Source organism: Candida dubliniensis, chromosome 1, assembly GCF_000026945.1.
Source record: "Candida dubliniensis CD36 chromosome 1, complete sequence".
Lineage (NCBI taxonomy): Eukaryota > Fungi > Ascomycota > Pichiomycetes > Serinales > Debaryomycetaceae > Candida > Candida dubliniensis.
This window is the reverse complement of record NC_012860.1, coordinates 489,668-508,023: the sequence shown is the minus strand read 5'-3', so window position 1 is coordinate 508,023 and position 18,356 is coordinate 489,668. Positions and strand designations below refer to the sequence as shown.

The 18,356-nt window shown below is 26.3% G+C and overlaps 11 protein-coding genes across 11 annotated transcripts, besides 1 other annotated feature; 8 read left to right on the top strand and 3 right to left on the bottom strand. All coding sequences in view use genetic code 12, as the record gives it.

Annotated features, from left to right (window-relative positions):
• Window positions 1-297: 297 nt before the first annotated feature.
• On the top strand, window positions 298-2,271 carry CD36_02200 (pH-regulated cell-wall GPI-anchored 1,3-beta-glucanosyltransferase, putative; the record flags this gene model as incomplete). The annotated part of the gene is made up of 1 exon (XM_002416848.1): window positions 298-2,271. The coding sequence occupies one exon, from the start codon at window positions 298-300 to the stop codon at window positions 2,269-2,271; it is 1,974 nt and encodes a 657-aa protein (XP_002416893.1).
• Window positions 2,272-2,440: 169 nt separating this feature from the next.
• CD36_02190 (import inner membrane translocase subunit, mitochondrial precursor, putative) lies at window positions 2,441-3,244 on the bottom strand (the record flags this gene model as incomplete). Its single annotated transcript, XM_002416847.1, has 1 exon — window positions 2,441-3,244. The coding sequence occupies one exon, from the start codon at window positions 3,242-3,244 to the stop codon at window positions 2,441-2,443; it is 804 nt and encodes a 267-aa protein (XP_002416892.1).
• An 858-nt stretch (window positions 3,245-4,102) lies between these two features.
• Window positions 4,103-4,229: a mobile genetic element.
• Window positions 4,230-4,560: 331 nt separating this feature from the next.
• On the top strand, window positions 4,561-5,423 carry CD36_02180 (60S ribosomal protein L26; the record flags this gene model as incomplete). Its single annotated transcript, XM_002416846.1, has 2 exons — window positions 4,561-4,579; window positions 5,059-5,423. The coding sequence occupies 2 exons, from the start codon at window positions 4,561-4,563 to the stop codon at window positions 5,421-5,423; spliced, it is 384 nt and encodes a 127-aa protein (XP_002416891.1).
• Window positions 5,424-6,297: 874 nt separating this feature from the next.
• Window positions 6,298-7,968, top strand: CD36_02170 (6-phosphofructo-2-kinase I-related protein, putative; the record flags this gene model as incomplete). Its single annotated transcript, XM_002416845.1, has 1 exon — window positions 6,298-7,968. One exon carries the CDS (start codon window positions 6,298-6,300, stop codon window positions 7,966-7,968), a length of 1,671 nt encoding a protein of 556 aa, XP_002416890.1.
• Window positions 7,969-8,296: 328 nt separating this feature from the next.
• On the top strand, window positions 8,297-8,671 carry CD36_02160 (conserved hypothetical protein; the record flags this gene model as incomplete). Its single annotated transcript, XM_002416844.1, has 1 exon — window positions 8,297-8,671. One exon carries the CDS (start codon window positions 8,297-8,299, stop codon window positions 8,669-8,671), a length of 375 nt encoding a protein of 124 aa, XP_002416889.1.
• Window positions 8,672-8,921: 250 nt separating this feature from the next.
• Window positions 8,922-9,320, bottom strand: CD36_02150 (prefoldin subunit, putative; the record flags this gene model as incomplete). The annotated part of the gene is made up of 1 exon (XM_002416843.1): window positions 8,922-9,320. The coding sequence occupies one exon, from the start codon at window positions 9,318-9,320 to the stop codon at window positions 8,922-8,924; it is 399 nt and encodes a 132-aa protein (XP_002416888.1).
• Window positions 9,321-9,551: 231 nt separating this feature from the next.
• CD36_02140 (mitochondrial molecular chaperone, putative) lies at window positions 9,552-10,622 on the top strand (the record flags this gene model as incomplete). The annotated part of the gene is made up of 1 exon (XM_002416842.1): window positions 9,552-10,622. One exon carries the CDS (start codon window positions 9,552-9,554, stop codon window positions 10,620-10,622), a length of 1,071 nt encoding a protein of 356 aa, XP_002416887.1.
• An 813-nt stretch (window positions 10,623-11,435) lies between these two features.
• Window positions 11,436-14,456, top strand: CD36_02130 (conserved hypothetical protein; the record flags this gene model as incomplete). The annotated part of the gene is made up of 1 exon (XM_002416841.1): window positions 11,436-14,456. The coding sequence occupies one exon, from the start codon at window positions 11,436-11,438 to the stop codon at window positions 14,454-14,456; it is 3,021 nt and encodes a 1,006-aa protein (XP_002416886.1).
• Window positions 14,457-14,868: 412 nt separating this feature from the next.
• Window positions 14,869-15,747, top strand: CD36_02120 (peroxisomal 2,4-dienoyl-coA reductase, putative; the record flags this gene model as incomplete). The annotated part of the gene is made up of 1 exon (XM_002416840.1): window positions 14,869-15,747. One exon carries the CDS (start codon window positions 14,869-14,871, stop codon window positions 15,745-15,747), a length of 879 nt encoding a protein of 292 aa, XP_002416885.1.
• Window positions 15,748-15,984: 237 nt separating this feature from the next.
• On the top strand, window positions 15,985-17,091 carry CD36_02110 (ADP-ribosylation factor GTPase-activating protein, putative; the record flags this gene model as incomplete). The annotated part of the gene is made up of 1 exon (XM_002416839.1): window positions 15,985-17,091. One exon carries the CDS (start codon window positions 15,985-15,987, stop codon window positions 17,089-17,091), a length of 1,107 nt encoding a protein of 368 aa, XP_002416884.1.
• A 210-nt stretch (window positions 17,092-17,301) lies between these two features.
• CD36_02100 (dolichyl pyrophosphate phosphatase, putative) lies at window positions 17,302-18,012 on the bottom strand (the record flags this gene model as incomplete). Its single annotated transcript, XM_002416838.1, has 1 exon — window positions 17,302-18,012. The coding sequence occupies one exon, from the start codon at window positions 18,010-18,012 to the stop codon at window positions 17,302-17,304; it is 711 nt and encodes a 236-aa protein (XP_002416883.1).
• Window positions 18,013-18,356: the final 344 nt, after the last annotated feature.

The following is an 18,356-nucleotide window of genomic DNA, read 5'->3' as shown; positions in this document are numbered from 1 at the left end:
CTCCTTTTCTCCTCCGACATTAATAATTTAATACTTATACAAATGTATTTTTATATATATATATGTTATGTAATATTATAATTAATTAATTAATTAATAGATTTGTTTGATTTTTGATTTTTGATTTTTAAAATTTAAATTTATCTTGATTGACAGAACAAAATAAACAAAAATTGTTGCAAATTTTCGTCAAAAAAAATTTATTCCAAAATTTTTTTTTTTTTTTTGCAACAATACTCTTTCTTTCTTTCTTTTAAACGCCCAACACATAAATCAATAAATCAATAAATTAATATAATGATAACATTATCAATTTGGTTATTCTTAATAACAATAATCTTCCAATTAGTAGTCATAAGTTCAAATGTAACCACTATTTCAGAAACATCAACAACAACATCAACAACAACAACAACAATTGTTGATAACGAAGACGATATTGATAATTCTTTAGAGGAACCACAAATTGAAACTATAAAAGTTATTGGTAATAAATTTTTTGAATGTGAATCAGGAAATCAATTTTTCATTAAAGGTATAGCTTATCAAAAAACTCGACAAGAAGGAGAAATTTATGATACCAATAAAGAACCTAATTATATTGATCCATTAGCTAATCCATTTACATGTTTAAGAGATTTAGATTATTTAAAAGAATTAGGAATTAATCTTGTTCGAGTTTATCAAATTCATCCTAATGCTAATCATGATATTTGTATGAATGCATTTGCTAAAGCAGGAATTTATGTATTAGCTGATCTTTCTGAACCAACATTATCAATTAGAAGAGATTATCCTCATTGGGATACTGAATTATTTAATCGATATAAACAAGTTATTGATTCTATGAATAAATATAAAAATTTATTAGGATTTTTCGCTGGTAATGAAGTTACAAATTGTCAATTAAATATTGATGCTTCACCATTTGTTAGAGCAGCAATTCGTGATTGTAAAAATTATATTAATCAACAAGGTTATAGAAAAATCCCAATTGGTTATGCTTCAAATGATGATGCTAATATAAGAAAAAATCTTGCCAATTATTTTATTTGTCAATTAGATGAAGATGAAGATAAAAATAATGATAATATAAATAATATAAATAATAGTCAAGCAGATTTTTTTGCTATTAATGTTTATGAATGGTGTGGATATTCAACTTATACTACTTCAGGATATAGAGATTTAACTACAACATTTAAAGATTATCCAATTCCAATTTTTTTCAGTGAATTTGGTTGTAATATAATTACTCCAAGACCTTTTACTGAAGTTGAAGCTATTTATGGTAATACTATGAATAAAATTTGGTCAGGAGGTATTGTTTATGAATATTTTGAAGAAATTAATCATTATGGAATTTTATTAACTAAAAAAGATGGTCTGATTACAAAATTACCCGATTTTGATACTTTAAAAATGAGATTTAATGCGGTTAATCCAATTGGTATTACTATAGATGAAGCCACCATATATGAACCAAGAATATCATGTCAAGATATTTTTGGTGATTCTTCTTCTTCTTCATCTTCTTCTTTATCTTCATCTTCATCTTGGGATGTGGCATTAACATTACCTCCAACTCCTAATGAAGCTAAATGTGAATGTTTATGGAAATCATTATCTTGTGTTGTATCTGATGATGCAATATTTGATGAAGAAGTAGCATTAAGAGAATTATGTTTTAAAGTTGATTGTGAAGATATTAATGCTAATGGTAGATCAGGAAAATATGGTCGTTATTCTGATTGTAATCCAACTATTCGTACTTCTTATGCTTTAAATAAATATTATCAACAATGTGGTAAAAAGCAAGAAATTTGTGATTTTCAAGGTCGAGGTGAATTATTTCCAAATAGAGATTTAGAAGATTTAGGGAATAAATTCTCTAATGATGGGAAAAATTGTCAAAGTTTACTTGAAGGTAAAGAAGAAGAAGAAGAAGAAGGAGAAGAAGTAGTAAAACCTGGTTTACCAGGTTCTAATAAAGGTAAAGAAATAGGCAATATTCCTAAAGGTAAAAGTAAAGGTAAAGGTAAAGGGAAATTAATTGAAGAAGGAGAAACTGAGGAACAAGAACAAGAAGAGGAAGGTAAAAAATCAAAATCAAAATCAAATAAAACTCCTTCTGGTAAAACTCCTTTAGAAAATCCTTCTAAAACTTCAGAACTGATTGCTGGTGGTAATACAATTATTTTCAAAAATGATAGTATTTGGAAAACATTCATTGAAATTTTATTTACATGTTCTGCTGCTATATTGATTTAAAATAATCCTTTATATATATATATATATATCTCTCTGATACTCTGAAACTTTTCTCTCTCTCTCTCTTTCTCTCTCTCTCCCTTTCTCTGTCATTCATTTTTCTTTCTTTCTTTCTTTCTTTCTTTCTTTTTATTTCAAATATATATACGTATTATGTTTCTTTCTTGTATTAATCTTTTTTAGGACCCCAATTAAGTCCTAAAAATCCTGAACCTCCACCAATTTTTGGAATCAATTGATTTTTTGGTGGTTCAATAATATAAATTCGTTTATAACCAGGTACATCTAATGAAATATATTCAAATTCAGTATTCCACATTGAATTATCAATTTGTTCTAATGAAACAATTCCATATTTCCCATTATTTGATTCAACTTGAAATTTCATTAATAAATGATCTTTATTATCGATTTTTTTTTTAAATTTAATACTTTGAATTGATCGATTACGAATCCATTTTTCTGATGATGATGATGAATTAATTCCATAAGCTTTTAATCTTTCACCAGATGAAAATTCAAGAATTTTTTGAGCTTGTTGATTTTTTTCAATTAATTTAACTGCTTTATTAAATGTTCTAGTATCTCCAGTTGGTAAAAATAATTCTGATAATATTAATGATACAACTAATATGGAAATTCCTCCAGCTCCAATAACTAATAAAGTAGATAAAGAAAATGTAAATGCTCTACTTATTCTATTAAGAATTTTCTTCCCTTTAGCATTTTTATCTCCTGTTGGTGGTGGAGGAGGTGGAGGTGGTGGTGCTGTCTTGGTAGAATAATTATGATGATGATGATGAAAGTTTATTAATAATAGTTTAGAAGAATTAAGTTGGGAATTGATGTATGTTGGTTTAATGGATAATATTGGAAGTATAATTGATCTAATTGAACCAAAACCAGAACCAAAACCAGAACCAATATTTGATCTTAGCATTCTTAATCCAATACCTGTGGCTCGTTGAATCATATGTATTGTTGAATATATGGTGATAACAAGTTTGTTAATAAATGAAACCTCTAAAGAGGATTTTTCTTTGAGTTAATAATTTTTCTCTCTCTCTCTCTCTTTCTTCTTTCCCTCTCAAAGATTTCTTTGCTTCCTGCAAATGGAGAAACCAAACCAAACCAAATCAAACCAAACAGTGTTCTTGCACCCCAAAAAAGATAACAGAGTTTATCATTTATTGGAATATCTATGAAGTTTTGATTTTTTTTGTAAGTCGGTTTAGTATACGTAATGACTTTTATGTCTTAGTTTTCAATAAAAAGTTATACAGAATAAAATCAACAAGTATTAACTCATAACATTCAGTTAAACTTACAAATAATAACTACAATTGTTTATCCTCCCCCCCCCTTCTTATCTCCCTCTTTATTGTTATAACTGCCCAAATAAATTAGTAAAACTAATGTTTGAATAAAATATTTACTTCTTAAGTATTTATTGGTATCAAAAAAAAGTTGAAATTTTTTTAAATGACATCACTGCTATAGCGCAGTGGTTATTATTGTCTCGAGACAGAATGTCACGTGATAAATAATTAATATTATGCTCCCCTGGTGCAGTTGGTTAGCATTTGGGCCTCCGGTGGTGTGTGTGTTTTGGGGTATTTTGTTTTGATATTAAAATACCACAAACCAAAAAAAACCAGCAAGCTCAGGGTCGCGGGTTCGAGTCCCGCGGGGAGCTAATTACCATCATTTTTGAACCCACAATAATTATCAACAGTATATTACATATATATTACATATGTATATATATATCAAGCAAGAAGGTTTAGTTATTCTTTTTTTTTTTGTTAACATTTCTATTTTAATATAGTAATGTTAGATTTGATCGTTAGTGTCTATTTTTTTACTTAAATATAAAAGAGGAATTCTAAACTATTTATAGAGGAATTAGAGTTTAGAAGATGTATCAGAATAGTGTCAAGTGACCCTACTACCTAACAAGTAAAAGTAAAATACTCAATTTTTCCAGGTATGGTATATTAGGGCTATAGCCCTAATGTGGTGTATATGCAGTACCAGAAAAGAAAATTTGTTACTTCACCAAAGAGTTTGTCCTCCCACTATTATACACAATTCACTTTTACACGCACTGTGATTCTGTTTTTTTTTTTTTAGGGAGGGGGTGGTACTTTCCTTCCTGGTAAAACTTTACAAAGTACGAAAAATTCATCTTCTCTCCCAATACACTCAAATTTGAGGATATACAAATTTTTTTTTTGAAAAAAAAATTCCTTTTGGATCTTGATAATAGATAGCATATAATCATTAAAGATGGCCAAGATCAGTCAAGGTATGAAATAGAATCAATATAGATATGACAATAAAAGGAAAAAAAAAAAAGAGGAATGATAGAAGGAATATATTATTGAAAGAAAGAGATGTAATTGAGAATCAAATTGAAGAATGATGTTTTTGCTTCTGTTTCAAACAAAACAAAACAAAACAAACCATTGAAATATTAAGATATTACAATTAATTATTAGTGTAATGAATGTCCTTAGGGGGGAGGGTTTTTTTTGCCATTTTCAATAATAGGAATGAAGTAAAAGGGGAATATAGAATTATCAATACAATCTTTTTTTTTTTTTTTTTTGGGGCAAACCATAGCTTCCCTTTTTTTTATTATATTAAATGAATGGGAAAGAAGAAACCTGGAAATATCAATCAAATGAATAATTACTATCTATATATATTCCTTTTTCTTTTTTTTTTTATATCTACTTTTAATTCAATCATTTCAATAATACTAACAGATAATTAATAATTTAGACGTTTCTTCATCTCGTTCTAAAGCTAGAAAAGCTTATTTCACTGCTTCATCAGTTGAAAGAAGAGTTCTTTTATCTGCTCCATTATCCAAAGAATTAAGACAACAATATAATGTCAAATCTTTACCAATTAGACAAAATGATGAAGTTTTAATTGTTAGAGGATCTAAAAAAGGTTCTGAAGGTAAAGTTAATTCAGTTTATAGATTAAAATTTGCTATTCAAGTTGATAAATTACAAAAAGAAAAATCTAATGGAGCTTCTGTTCCAATTAATATTCATCCATCTAAAGTTGTCATTACTAAATTACATTTGGATAAAGATAGAAAAGCTTTAATTCAAAGAAAAGGTGGTAAAGCTGAATAAATAACACAGAGAGAGAGAGAGTAAAAGAGAATTTTCAAATAAACAAAGCAAAAGAAAAAGAAATTGATTAATTCTAATTAATTTAAATTAATTCTAATTACTTTATATATATATATATATATTTATATGTATATATTATTAGTCTTTACTGTGTGATTTTATTTAGTATGAAAAGTGTACTTTTAATGGATATATTTTTTTAGAAAACAAGATAGAATGAAGATAGTTGTTGTAGAAGAGGTTAGTTAGTGTCGTGCGACATCCACCAGAGAATTATTGGTGGTGGTGGTGGTGGTGGTGGGGGCGAGGCCAAGATATTTTTCTTGGGTGTCGTTTTGTCGTTGTGTCGTTGTCGTTGTTGCAGGAAGGAATAAATTAAAACAAACTTTTGTCGTTGTCGTTCGTTGTTCGTTGTGTCGTTGTTGGGTTGTGAATGCGACGGAACGTTTTTATTCTCTAATGGTGGTAGACAACGGTGTGAATTTTCCTACCATTGAAAGAGGGAGGGAGGGAGAGAGTGGCTGATGTAGAAGTAAAACAAGAAACTGGGGGAGAAGCTAGGGCGGAGAGGGGCCAATAGAGAGGATAAACCCGGGAATAATAATAAAAAAAAAAAAAAAGTTGGAGAAACAACAACAAATAATTATTTATTTTAAAGGTTGAGATTTTTTTCTTCTTCTTCTTTAATTTAATTTAATTTAATTTAATTTAATTCTTTATTGTCGTTGTTCTTCAACTCACCCACCTACCCCCCACCAATTAACAATTAACAATTAACAACCCACACCCTATATATTTTTTTCTTTTCATTCATTCATTCATTTACATTTACATTTATATTTATATTTATTATTCTATATACTTGTTTTCTTCTATGTCAGATTCATCATTTATTCCCAATACTGAAACGGCAACGGCAACGGCAACCGAATCGGAATCAGAAATATTGAATGGATTTGGTTCAGAACCAATTTCCAATAACAACAACAATAATAATAATCAATTAAGAACAACTAAACGGTGGTCATTTAATAGTAAAACTAAATTTAATATGGGAGATTTAATTGAAAATGGACCATCACCAACAAATTATGTACCTAAAAGAAGAATGAGTGATATTACTGGTATTGATGCCATTCATAATCAAAGAAATTGTTTAAATTCATTAGGTGGAGCTCAATTATATCTGACTGAATCAGGAAGATTATTTCATGCTGGAGAAATCATTATTATTTTAACTGGTATACCTGGTAGAGGTAAAACTCATCTTTCAGTTTCTTTAACAAGATATTTACGATGGTTAGGAGTTAATACTCATTCATTTCATTTAGGTAATTATAGAAGAGCTAATGCTGAAGATGATATAACTCATGATTTATTTATTCCATCACCTCAATCAATTAAAGCTAATAATTTAAGACAAAAAATGGTTAATGATTGTCTTGAAGATATTTTAAATTTTTTTCAAAATAATGGAGGTCAAGTGGCAATTTATGATGCTACAAATGCTTTACCAGAATATCGATTAGAATTACATAAAAAATTTCGTGAATTAAATATTCAAGTAATATTTATTGAAAGTATTGTTACTAATGAATCTATTGTTATGAATAATATTGAACAAGCAGCTAAATCTTCTCCAGATTATTATAAATGGGATTATGAAAAAGCTTATAAAGATTATAGTGAAAGAATTAAAATTTTAACTCCTCATTATATAGAAATTGGAGGACCTAAAGAACAAGATTTATCTTTTATAAAATTTATAAATTTTGGTGAAAGAATTGAATTACATAATTCAAATTATGGTTATTTAATTAATAAAGTGGTATTTTATTTAATGAATGGTAAAATTAAATCAGGGAAATCATTATATTTAGCAAGATGTTATAAAAATTCCGTTGATTATAATCAAGATCCTCCATTAGATAAACAGGGATTAAAATATGCTAAAAATTTAACTTTAACATTATTTGATCATTTAAAAAAATCCCAGAAATCATTTTGTGATAATGATAATAACAACAACAACAATAATAATAATAATAATAATAGCAATTCATTGGAAATTTGGACTTCAGTTAAAAAGAGAACTATTGAAACTACTCAATTTTTCAATAATAAAAATATTTCTATTAAACATCGAGTTCAATTATCTCAAAAAAATCCTGGTATAATTGGTACTTTAATTGATGAAGAAGAAATTAGAAAAAAATTTCCTTTTGAATATAATCAATATTATTATAATCCTTATCATTATCGTTATCCAAGAGCAGAATCTTATCATGATTTAGCTATTAAAATTGAACCATTAATTTTAGAAATGGAAAGAATGACTAATGATTTATTAATTATTGCTGATGAAACAGTATTACAAGTATTTTATGGTTATTTAATGTCTTGTTCTTGTGATGAAATACCAAATTTGAATTTTAAATCAAATGAAATAATTGAAGTTAAATTTAATGCTTATTCAAATTCTGCTAAAAGAATTCCCATTAAAAATTTTGATAATAATAATGATCATAATAATAATGATCATTGATATCATTTTATAAATTGCATTCAATTATTTGTTTTCTTATTTAAGTTTTTATATTTATAGTATTGTATATCTTCCTGGTTTGGTTTTAGTTTTCAGATTATGAAATTTCAATGATTTACAAAATGAATATTTTCTTCTCTTCTCTCTCTTTCTCTCATTGCAAAACAAAACAAAACAAAACAATCATAATAATAAAAAAAAAGAATATACAAATCAATCACTTGTAAAAGTATTTTGAATCCATCATTCCATCATTCCATCATTCATTCTTTATTAAATTGATTAACTAATTAACTAATTAACTAATTAACTAACTAATTAATTAATTATGAAATTAACACCAACAGCTATATATATAGCTCCTGATATAAAATCACCTAAACATTTTTATTCTATTAATAATGAAATTCATTCTACTAATGGGAAAACAACTCAAATTTCTGATATAGTAATTAAAGCAGGTGGTGAAGATAGAGATAAACCAAGTGATCATAATGATACTTTATTAGGTAATTTAAGAGCTGAATTAACTACATTACAAGATAATCTTAATATTTTTTTAACTGAAAGAATGAAATTAGATGAAAATAAATTTGATGAACAACAACAAGATTTAGAAAGAAGAATACTTGATGAAGGAATTGAAGAAAAAGAAGAAAAAGAAGAAAAAGAAGAAGAAGAAGAAGAAGAAGAGATAGAATGAAATTTTATTAATTCCAATGTTAATATTTATTGTTATATAAATATACAGATATGTCATGAACCAATCTTTATAACTCATCCTATTTCTATGAATCATCTTTATTCTTCTCTTACTATTGTCTTACTCAATCCTTTTACTATAACTATAAATTTTGTCTTTTATTCCTCTATTTTTATTATCTTGTTTAACTTTCCTTCCTTCCTTACTTCCTTACTTACTTATTTACTTACTTCCTTACTTCCTTATTTATTTATTTTTTACCAACGATATTTGTCATTCCTTCAATAGTTTTTTCAACAGTAGTTTTTAAATAATCTTGTTTTATAATTAAACTCTTTTTTATATCTTGATAATTTTTATTATCTTTATTTAATTGATTTAAATAAGTTTTAAAATTAGTTGATATAAATGCTTTACCACAATTTTGCCAAATTTTTTCATTTGATTGATAATGATAATGATTATTATCACCATTATTATCATTATCACCAATAATAATATTATTTAATTTATTTTTAGTAGTATCAATTATTTTTAAATTATGATTAATTCGTTCAAGTTGTAAATTAATCATAGATAATTCGGATTGAGATTTATTTAATTGATTATCCATTTCAATTAAAACTTTTTGTAATGCTTCTTGATTCATGATTGATAATAATGTGTTGGTTGGTTAGTATGTTGTGTTGTGTTCTATTCTGTTTTGATGAGATACAAGGAGGAGGAGGAGGAGGAGTTTTCAGAAAACAGAAGTGATGGTGGTGGAAGAGAAGAAGATCAAAGAAAAGAAAAATTGATGTTGAAAATAAAAAAAAAAAAGGTAACAGTGAACAACATCTATTCTATATAACTACTACACCTTTTTTTACTTTTATTTATAATGATTAGATTTACTAGAATTAAAAATCACAATTTATCATTTATTCCAATTACCATTATTCAATATAGACAATTCACATATTCAACTATTTATTATCAATCACCAATCTTGACAAATAATTCTCCATCTTTTTCAGGAATTGATAATTCAATTGAATCAAATATTCTTTCTGAAACTAATAAATTATCTAAAATTGGTAAAAGATTTTGGAAAAATGGTCAAGTTAAATTTAATAAACAAACTGAAAAATATGAAATTCAATTAGATGGGAAAACTTTACGTACACCACTTGGTTATCCATTAGAATTACCAAAAAATAAAAAACAATTGGCTTATTTAATTGCTCATGAATGGACTCATTTACCTGATATTAAAGTAAAATCAAGTACTTTACCATTAACATCATTAGTTACAAGAGCTATAGATTTAAGTAACCAAGAAAATGTTAAAGAAAAAATGTTAGAATTACAAGATATTAAATTACAAATGTTAAAATATCTTGATACTGATACTTGTCTTATATTTGCTACTAATAAAGAATGTGATGGTAAATTAAGAAAACGTCAAGAAGAAATTTATCGTCCATTAATTAAAGAATTTAATGAATTTTTCACCATGTATGGTCATAAAAAAAATTTAATTCCAATTAATCAATCAATTGAATTAAAATATTTAGATTGTGAAATTGATGGATTAAAAGGTAATAAACAACTGAAAATTATTCAAGAAATTGTTTTAAATTGGTTAAATCAATTACCTATATATGATTTAATTTCTTTAGAGAAAACTATTTTAATTACTAAATCATTTTTATGTGGAATTATATTATTAAGATCAAATGTTAATAATGAATTTTTTTTAAAAAATTTATATCAATTTAATAAAAATTCAATTAATAATAATAAAAAAGATTATTATTATAAATCATTAGAAGAATTAATTGAATTAGGAAATTTAGAAACTATTTATCAAACTAAACAATGGGGGGAAGTAGAAGATACTCATGATGTTGATAAACTTGATTGGTTAAGAAATTTGGCTAGTGCTGCTTTAGTTTGTCATGATAATTAAATAATTAATCAAGAAACTTTTTGTATATATATGTATATATATATGTATATATGTATATATTTATTATTCTAGAATAGATCAAGTGATGAATTGTAAGGTAAGAAAGTGGTTAAAGTAGTAATGGTAACCCCCCCCTCCCCTTCCCTCCTTTTCCTTTTGATATAATGTATTGTTGATAATAATAACATGGATAAGAAGAAGAATAAGAAGAAGAATAAGAAGAAGAAGAAGAAGAAGAAGAAGAATAAGAAGAAGAATGGAAAGGAAAGGAAAGGAAATAATTCAAGACGCGATTGATTAATTAATTAATTAATTAAAGTGAGTGTGAGAGTGAGTGAGTGAGAGAGAGAATTGAAAGAGAGTCACAACAACAACAAGAAGAAGAAAAAATTAACAACCACCAAACCTTTTAGATATTATTCCTTTATCAATCAACTTATCAACTTATCAACTTATCTACCTACCAACCTACTACCCACTTCCACTTCCACTTTGTTTCATCCTTTTATTAATTCACTTACTTTTTTTCTTTTTTTCTTTTTTTTTTGGTGATAATATCAATAGTTCATATCTACAACAACAACAACAATAACAACAACAACAACAACCAAACACGTTTGAATTTGGTTTAAAAGATTATATTATTATTCCTTGTATTATTCTGTTACTATCTATATATTTATATCCTAAAAGTTTGGCCTGTTTCCTTTTTTTTTTTTATTTTTTGTTGTTGTTTTTAAAATACCAAAAGTCAATCAAACACACAACCAACCAACCAACCAACCAAACAAACAAACTAGAAGAAAGACAAACATGAGTTCAGTAAAAGACAACAACAACAACAACAACAATCAAATATTAGAAGTTTGTAAACTTTCCAAATCTAAACAAGAAGAATTAAAAGCCCTTGATAATGCTGGGAAAACTCCCCGACGAGTTAAAGTATATCTACTAAATGGTGATGATTGGATAGACAATGGTACTGGGTTTTGTGTGGGGGAAATAGATAAAGAAACAAATCTACCTTATTTTCTTGTTCGAAATGAAACTGATAACAATAATATAATATTAAAATCATATCTTGAAGGATCTATACAATATCAAAGACAACAAGAAACATTAATTGTTTGGACTGATTCTAATGGATCAGATTTAGCTTTATCATTTCAAGAAACTGAAGGATGTGGTGATTTATGTGATTTTATAATACGCGTACAACAAGGAAATATAAGTCCAGGAATTTCATTATATTATGTGATACCCAATATTAATGAAGGTGATGATATTACTGAATTAATCACTGGACCTATAAGGTACCCTCCACAACATCCTAATTTAGAAAATTTGGAAATTATTTTAGAAACAATAAATCAAGGGATTAATTCTCAATTTACAAGAACAAATATTCTGGAATTTTTAATTGAAAATGATTATTTCAATAAATTAATAAAAATTTTCCATCAAGCTGAAATTAATGAAAATATTGATATATTATATAATATTAGTGATATTATTAAATCATTATTTCTTTATAATGAATCCCTGATTATTGAATATTTATTATCATCAGAAGAAAAAATTTTTGGATTAGTAGGAATATTAGAATATGATTCTGAATATCCAAATTATAAAGCTTGTCATAGAAATTTCCTTATTAATCAATCTTATATTAAAGTTATCCCAGTAGAAAATATTGAAATTTTTAAACGAGATTTTTATTTAAATTATTTAAAAGATGTTGTACTAGCAAGATTTTTAGATGATTCTACTTTTAATTTAATAACATCTTTAATTTATTCTAATCATTTGGAAATATTCAATTATATTAAAGATTCAAAAATTCTTGAACATTTATTCAACATATATGATGATAATGATAATGATAATGATGATAATAATGATGATAATAATGATGATGATAATGATAATGATGATAAAATTAAAATGAAAAGACGAGATGGAGTGAAAATGCTTCATCAATATGTATTAATTGCTAAATCACTGCGTAAACATGATTTTTTTGCCCTGTTGGTTAAACATGGATTACTTAAAATGATAAATTTTGCATTAAATGATAAAGAAGATCAAATAAGAGTATTAGGAACGGAATTAATTGTTATAATTATTGAACAAGATGTTTCTCTTGTTAATTCTATTGATCATGAAGAAACTACAATTGATAATTCTGATCCTCCAATTCTTGAAGAATTAATTCATAATAATAATAATAATAATAGCAATAACAATAACAATAACAATAACGATAACAATAACGATAAAAACAAAATTGATAATGAAGATATATCTATACCAACTACACCAAAAGAAGGTAAATTAAGATTATCAGATGATATGACATTAATATCAATATTAAGTAAATTACTTGTGGAAGATAAAAATATTGGATTAAAAATGCAAGCATTTGAAGCGTTGAAAATATTACTTGATCCAAATATAGTTGCTACTACTAGTGCTAATGGATTAAGTCCTACAATTGGAACCAATAACCCTAATATTTCAAATTCTTCATTATTTAATTCTTCCAATTCAATGAATAAATCACTAAGTAAAATAATTGATACCAATAATAAGAATAATAATAATAAGAAAGATAATGAAGAATTCAAATTTACTAATGAAGAATTTCAAGAAATAAATACTAATACATATTTTAAAGCCTTTTATGATCAAGTTGCACCTAAATTATTTGAAAAATTATCTATATTAGCCAATTTAGATTTAGATCTAGATCTGGATCTAGATCTGGATCAACAACAACAACAACAACAACAACAACAACAACAACAACAACATTTGAAGGTTAATAATTCTAAACATGAAGAATTATTATATCAATTATTATGTGAATTAATAACATTTTGTACATTTGAACATAAATTAATATCATCAAGTCGATCATTTTTCATTGAAAATCATATATTATTAGGAATTAGTAAAATTTTAATTATTAATTATAAATTAATAATTAAATTAACTTCAATTAGATGTTTAAAAAATTTAATTTTATTAAATGATGAATTTTTCACAAGATATTTTATAAATTATGATTTATTGATATATTTTTTCAAATTTTTTAATGATATTATTAATAAAAATAATCTTGCTAATTCTACATGTTTAGATTTTATGGAAATTATTATTAAAGGTTGTAATGATGGAGGAATTGGTAATAATAATAATAATAATAATAATAATACTAATACTATTAATAAAAAATCAAATTATATTTTATTGGCGAAATATATTTATAAAAAATATGGTGAATTTATTAAAGAGAAATTGAATTATGTTGATACAGGGAAAAGATTGATTGATTTAGTAACTCATACCCTTAATGGGAGTAGCAGCAAGAACAATAGATTAAATGGTGTACAAACTTTTAATGATAGTTATGATGAAGAACAACAAGAAGAAAATGATAATGATGATGATGAATATAATGATTCTGATGAAAATATTGGTACTAAAACTGATGATTTAGGATTATCTGAAGATGAAATGTTACCACATAATGCATCAACACCTATCAATGAAGAAGATGAAGAAGAAGAAGAAGAAGAAGAAGACACAAGGGGGTTGTATACAGATGTTGTTACTGAGGAATTAATAATTAATGAAAAGAAAAGACCAAGAGAAGAATCGAATAATATTAAAGAAACATCAATAATCAATAATAGTAATAATAATAACAATAACAATAATTCAAATCAAATTGATGGTTCACTTAATAAAACTACTAAACCTAATGATAATGACAGTTTTAATGGTACGAAAAAAATTGCTTTAACTACAACATCAGATAATCAGCTGTAAATAAATGAGCTATTTAGGATATTATATTATATTATATTATATTATATTATATCATGAAAAGTGTGTAATGAAATGAAATGCAACATAAGTTTAGGTTAAGAGTGTACTCCCTCTTTCTTCCTTGTCGTGGGAAGTGGTACAAAATATCTGAACCGAGGACATTGTATCTTTTGTGTGGGGTACACACTAACTACTACTACTACTACTACTACTACTACTACTACTACTACTAAATCATCATCATTATCATCATCATCACAAGGAGGAATCATAAAAGTAATCAAAAACCGAACCAAAAAAAAAATTAAATAAATAATATATTATTCATATATATATATCACATCCTTGTTTTTTTCTTTCTTTCTTTCTCTTTTTTTATAAAAATTTCAAATATTTACTTCAAATTTTAATCATGCCAAATACATTAAATCAATCATACGTTGAAAAAGGAGCTTGGAAACAAGATTTATTTAAAGGTAAAGTTGTTTTCATTACTGGTGGAGCTGGATCAATTTGTCGAGTTCAAGCTGAAGCATTAGTTTTATTAGGAGCTAATGCTGCTATAATTGGTAGAAATCAAGATAAAACTGAAATTGCCGCTAAAGAAATTGCTTCATTAAGAACAAATTCTAAAGTTATTGGAATTGGTAATATTGATGTACGAAAAATTGATAATTTAAAACAAGCAGTTGATAAAACTGTGAAAGAATTAGGTAGAATTGATTTTGTTATTGCTGGAGCTGCAGGGAATTTTCTTTGTGATTTTAATCATTTATCTTCAAATGCTTTTAAATCAATTGTTGATATTGATTTATTAGGATCTTTTAATACTGTTAAAGCTACTTTTGAACAATTACGTACCAATAAAGGAGCTATTTTATTTGTTAGTGCCACTTTACATTATTATGGTGTTCCATTTCAAATTGGTGTCGGGGCAGCAAAAGCTGGTGTTGATGCTTTAAGTAATGCTCTTGCCGTTGAATTGGGTCCTTTAGGTATAAGATCAAATGCTATTGCTCCAGGTCCAATTGATGGTACTGAAGGTATGCTGAGATTATCTCGTTCAAGTAAAGATGAAACTATTAAAAATGTTCCATTACAAAGATTAGGTACTACTCAAGATATTGCTGATGGAACAGTTTATTTATTTTCTCCAGCAGCATCTTATGTCACTGGTGATGTTTTAGTTGTTGATGGAGGTAATTGGCAAGTTTCTTCTGGTGTTGGTGCTAAAGATTATCCTGTGACTCTTCTTAATGCTATTAATGCTCCAAAAGGTGGTAAATTATAAATGAAACTGGTGGTGGTCGTGTTTAGTTGGTCAATTAAATAATATTGTACAACCACAAAAATTTTTTTTCTTCCGTCGACTGACTCTCTCACTCTCACTTGATCGCTTGATCGTTTGTTGTTTGTTGTTTGTTGTTTGTTTTTCTTATTAATTCAACGATACTCTTGAAGAGATTTGCATTATTCACATTATTAACCTTCCCCTCCTCCTCCTCCTTTTCCTCCCTTCCCCTTGATTATGTCTATTGATCCAGAAACTCGTAGAAAATTATTAAATTTACAAAAAACCGGTGAAAACAAAAAATGTTTTGATTGTTCAGCACCAAATCCTCAATGGGCTTCACCTAAATTTGGGATTTTCATTTGTTTAGAATGTGCTGGAGTACATAGAGGTTTAGGAGTTCATATTTCATTTGTTAGATCAATTACAATGGATCAATTTAAACCAGAAGAAACTCTTAGAATGGAAATTGGTGGGAATGCAAGATTGAAAAAATATTTTAATGATAATGGTGTGGGATTAACTTTATCACCAAAACAAAAATATGATAATTATGTCGCTGAAGATTATAAAGAAATGTTGACATGTGAAGTTGAAGGTAAAGAATTTGTTGCCAAAGATCATAGTGGTGAAAAATTACCTGATATTAATTCAGATACCAATACCAATACTAGTACTAGTACTACCAATACACCAGGAATATCTAGAGGACGTCCTGGTCCTTTAACCAATGAACAAAAACAGAAAAATGAAGCTTATTTTGCTGATTTGGGTGCTAAAAATGATCAAAGACCAGATCATTTACCACCATCACAAGGTGGGAAATATGGTGGATTTGGTAATACTCCAACACCAACTACTACAACTAATAATAATAATAATAATACTAATAATACTAGTTCTTTATCATCTTTCACTCTTGATAATTTTCAAAATGATCCTCTTGGTACATTTACTAAAGGATGGGGGTTATTTTCATCATCAGTAGTTAAATCAGTACAAGAAGTTAATAATTCAGTTATAAAACCAAGTATAGATCAAATTCAAAGTAGTGAAATTACTGGTCAAGCTAAAACTGCTATGGCTCAATTTGGTCAAAAAATGCAAGAAACTGGGAAATATGGTCAAGAAACTTTCCAAACTTTTACTAAAGATATAAATGAAAATGGTTTAAATAAAACTTTAGATAATACATTTGGAGGATTTTTCGGTCATAAAAATAATCAAGATAAAGAATTTCCTCAAGCCTTTGGATTTAAAAAACCTGATAATGGTATTAAATATGAAAGTTTATCTGGTGGATCAAAGAAAAATGATGAAGATGATAAATGGGATGATTTTTAAAGTAATTTGATTTTATTGTAAAATATTTTCTTATTTTCTTATTTTTTTAGACCAACTATGTAAATCATATAGATATGTGATATATATATATATATATATATATATATATACGAATTTATACATATTTTTTATACCAGACACAAACAACACAAAAGAAACAGAAACACTGATTGTCTATTTCTATCTACTTTCTTGAAATCAAGAATTCCTTTAATTTTTTTCATCTCCAAGGGCAAGAGATGATAATAAACCTTTCTTTTCTCTTCTAAGTTGTAAATAAACTTGATATTCTTCAGCAAAAGTTTGATAAATATGATAATAAGTATCTTTAATATAAAAGAATTTAACAATTGGCCAATTTAAAATCCATTCAACAAGTCCAATATCTCTTGCAATTGAAGTTATTATAAAATAAGTAATACCTAAAGTAATTCCAGTGATTAAACCAGCAATCACTTGAACATTTGAATGATATAATAAATAAACTCTTGAAAAAGCTACACCAATCATACTTAACCCAGCAAATAAACAAATTGGTTTTTTACTTGATTTTGGCATTGGAACTTTTAATAATATAACACATATATAATAACCAGCGAAAAATCCCATAAATTGAGAATGAGCTGATGGGAATCCATAAGTCATACTATAAGATCCACTATCACGACCAAAATTTTTATGGAAATCAGGTCTAGGAGATTTAATTGAAACTTTAATAATTTTATTAATTAATTCATTAATTAAATGACCAGCAACAATAATTATTGGTTCAATTTCTCTAGTAATTAAAAACCATGATGTATAAAATACCATAAGATATATAGGTAATAATGAAAATTGAACACAAATTTTAGCTATTATATCATTAGGATCATATAAAATATAAGTATGATCAAATGGAACTGGATTATAATCTAACATTTTTAAGCAAAATACAACAATAACAATAACAACAACAGCAAAAACTTGAAACTTTTTTTTTTTTTTGATAAATCAGATGTAGTAGTAGTAGTAGTAGTAGTAGGAGGAGGAGGAGTATGACTATTAAATCAATGAAAACTCTAATATAGTCTTGAAATTAATTAATTAATGAATGAATGAATGGAATTTTTAACTTGGAAAAGAGGAAAGATGGTCTTATTTATATATACATGAAATCAGAATATTCCGAATTGGGATTTTCAAAGGAAAGGGGGGAGGAGGAGGAGGTAGGAAGTAAAAGTAAAACGAAGAAAAAGGGAAACGGAAGAATAGAGGGAAAGTGA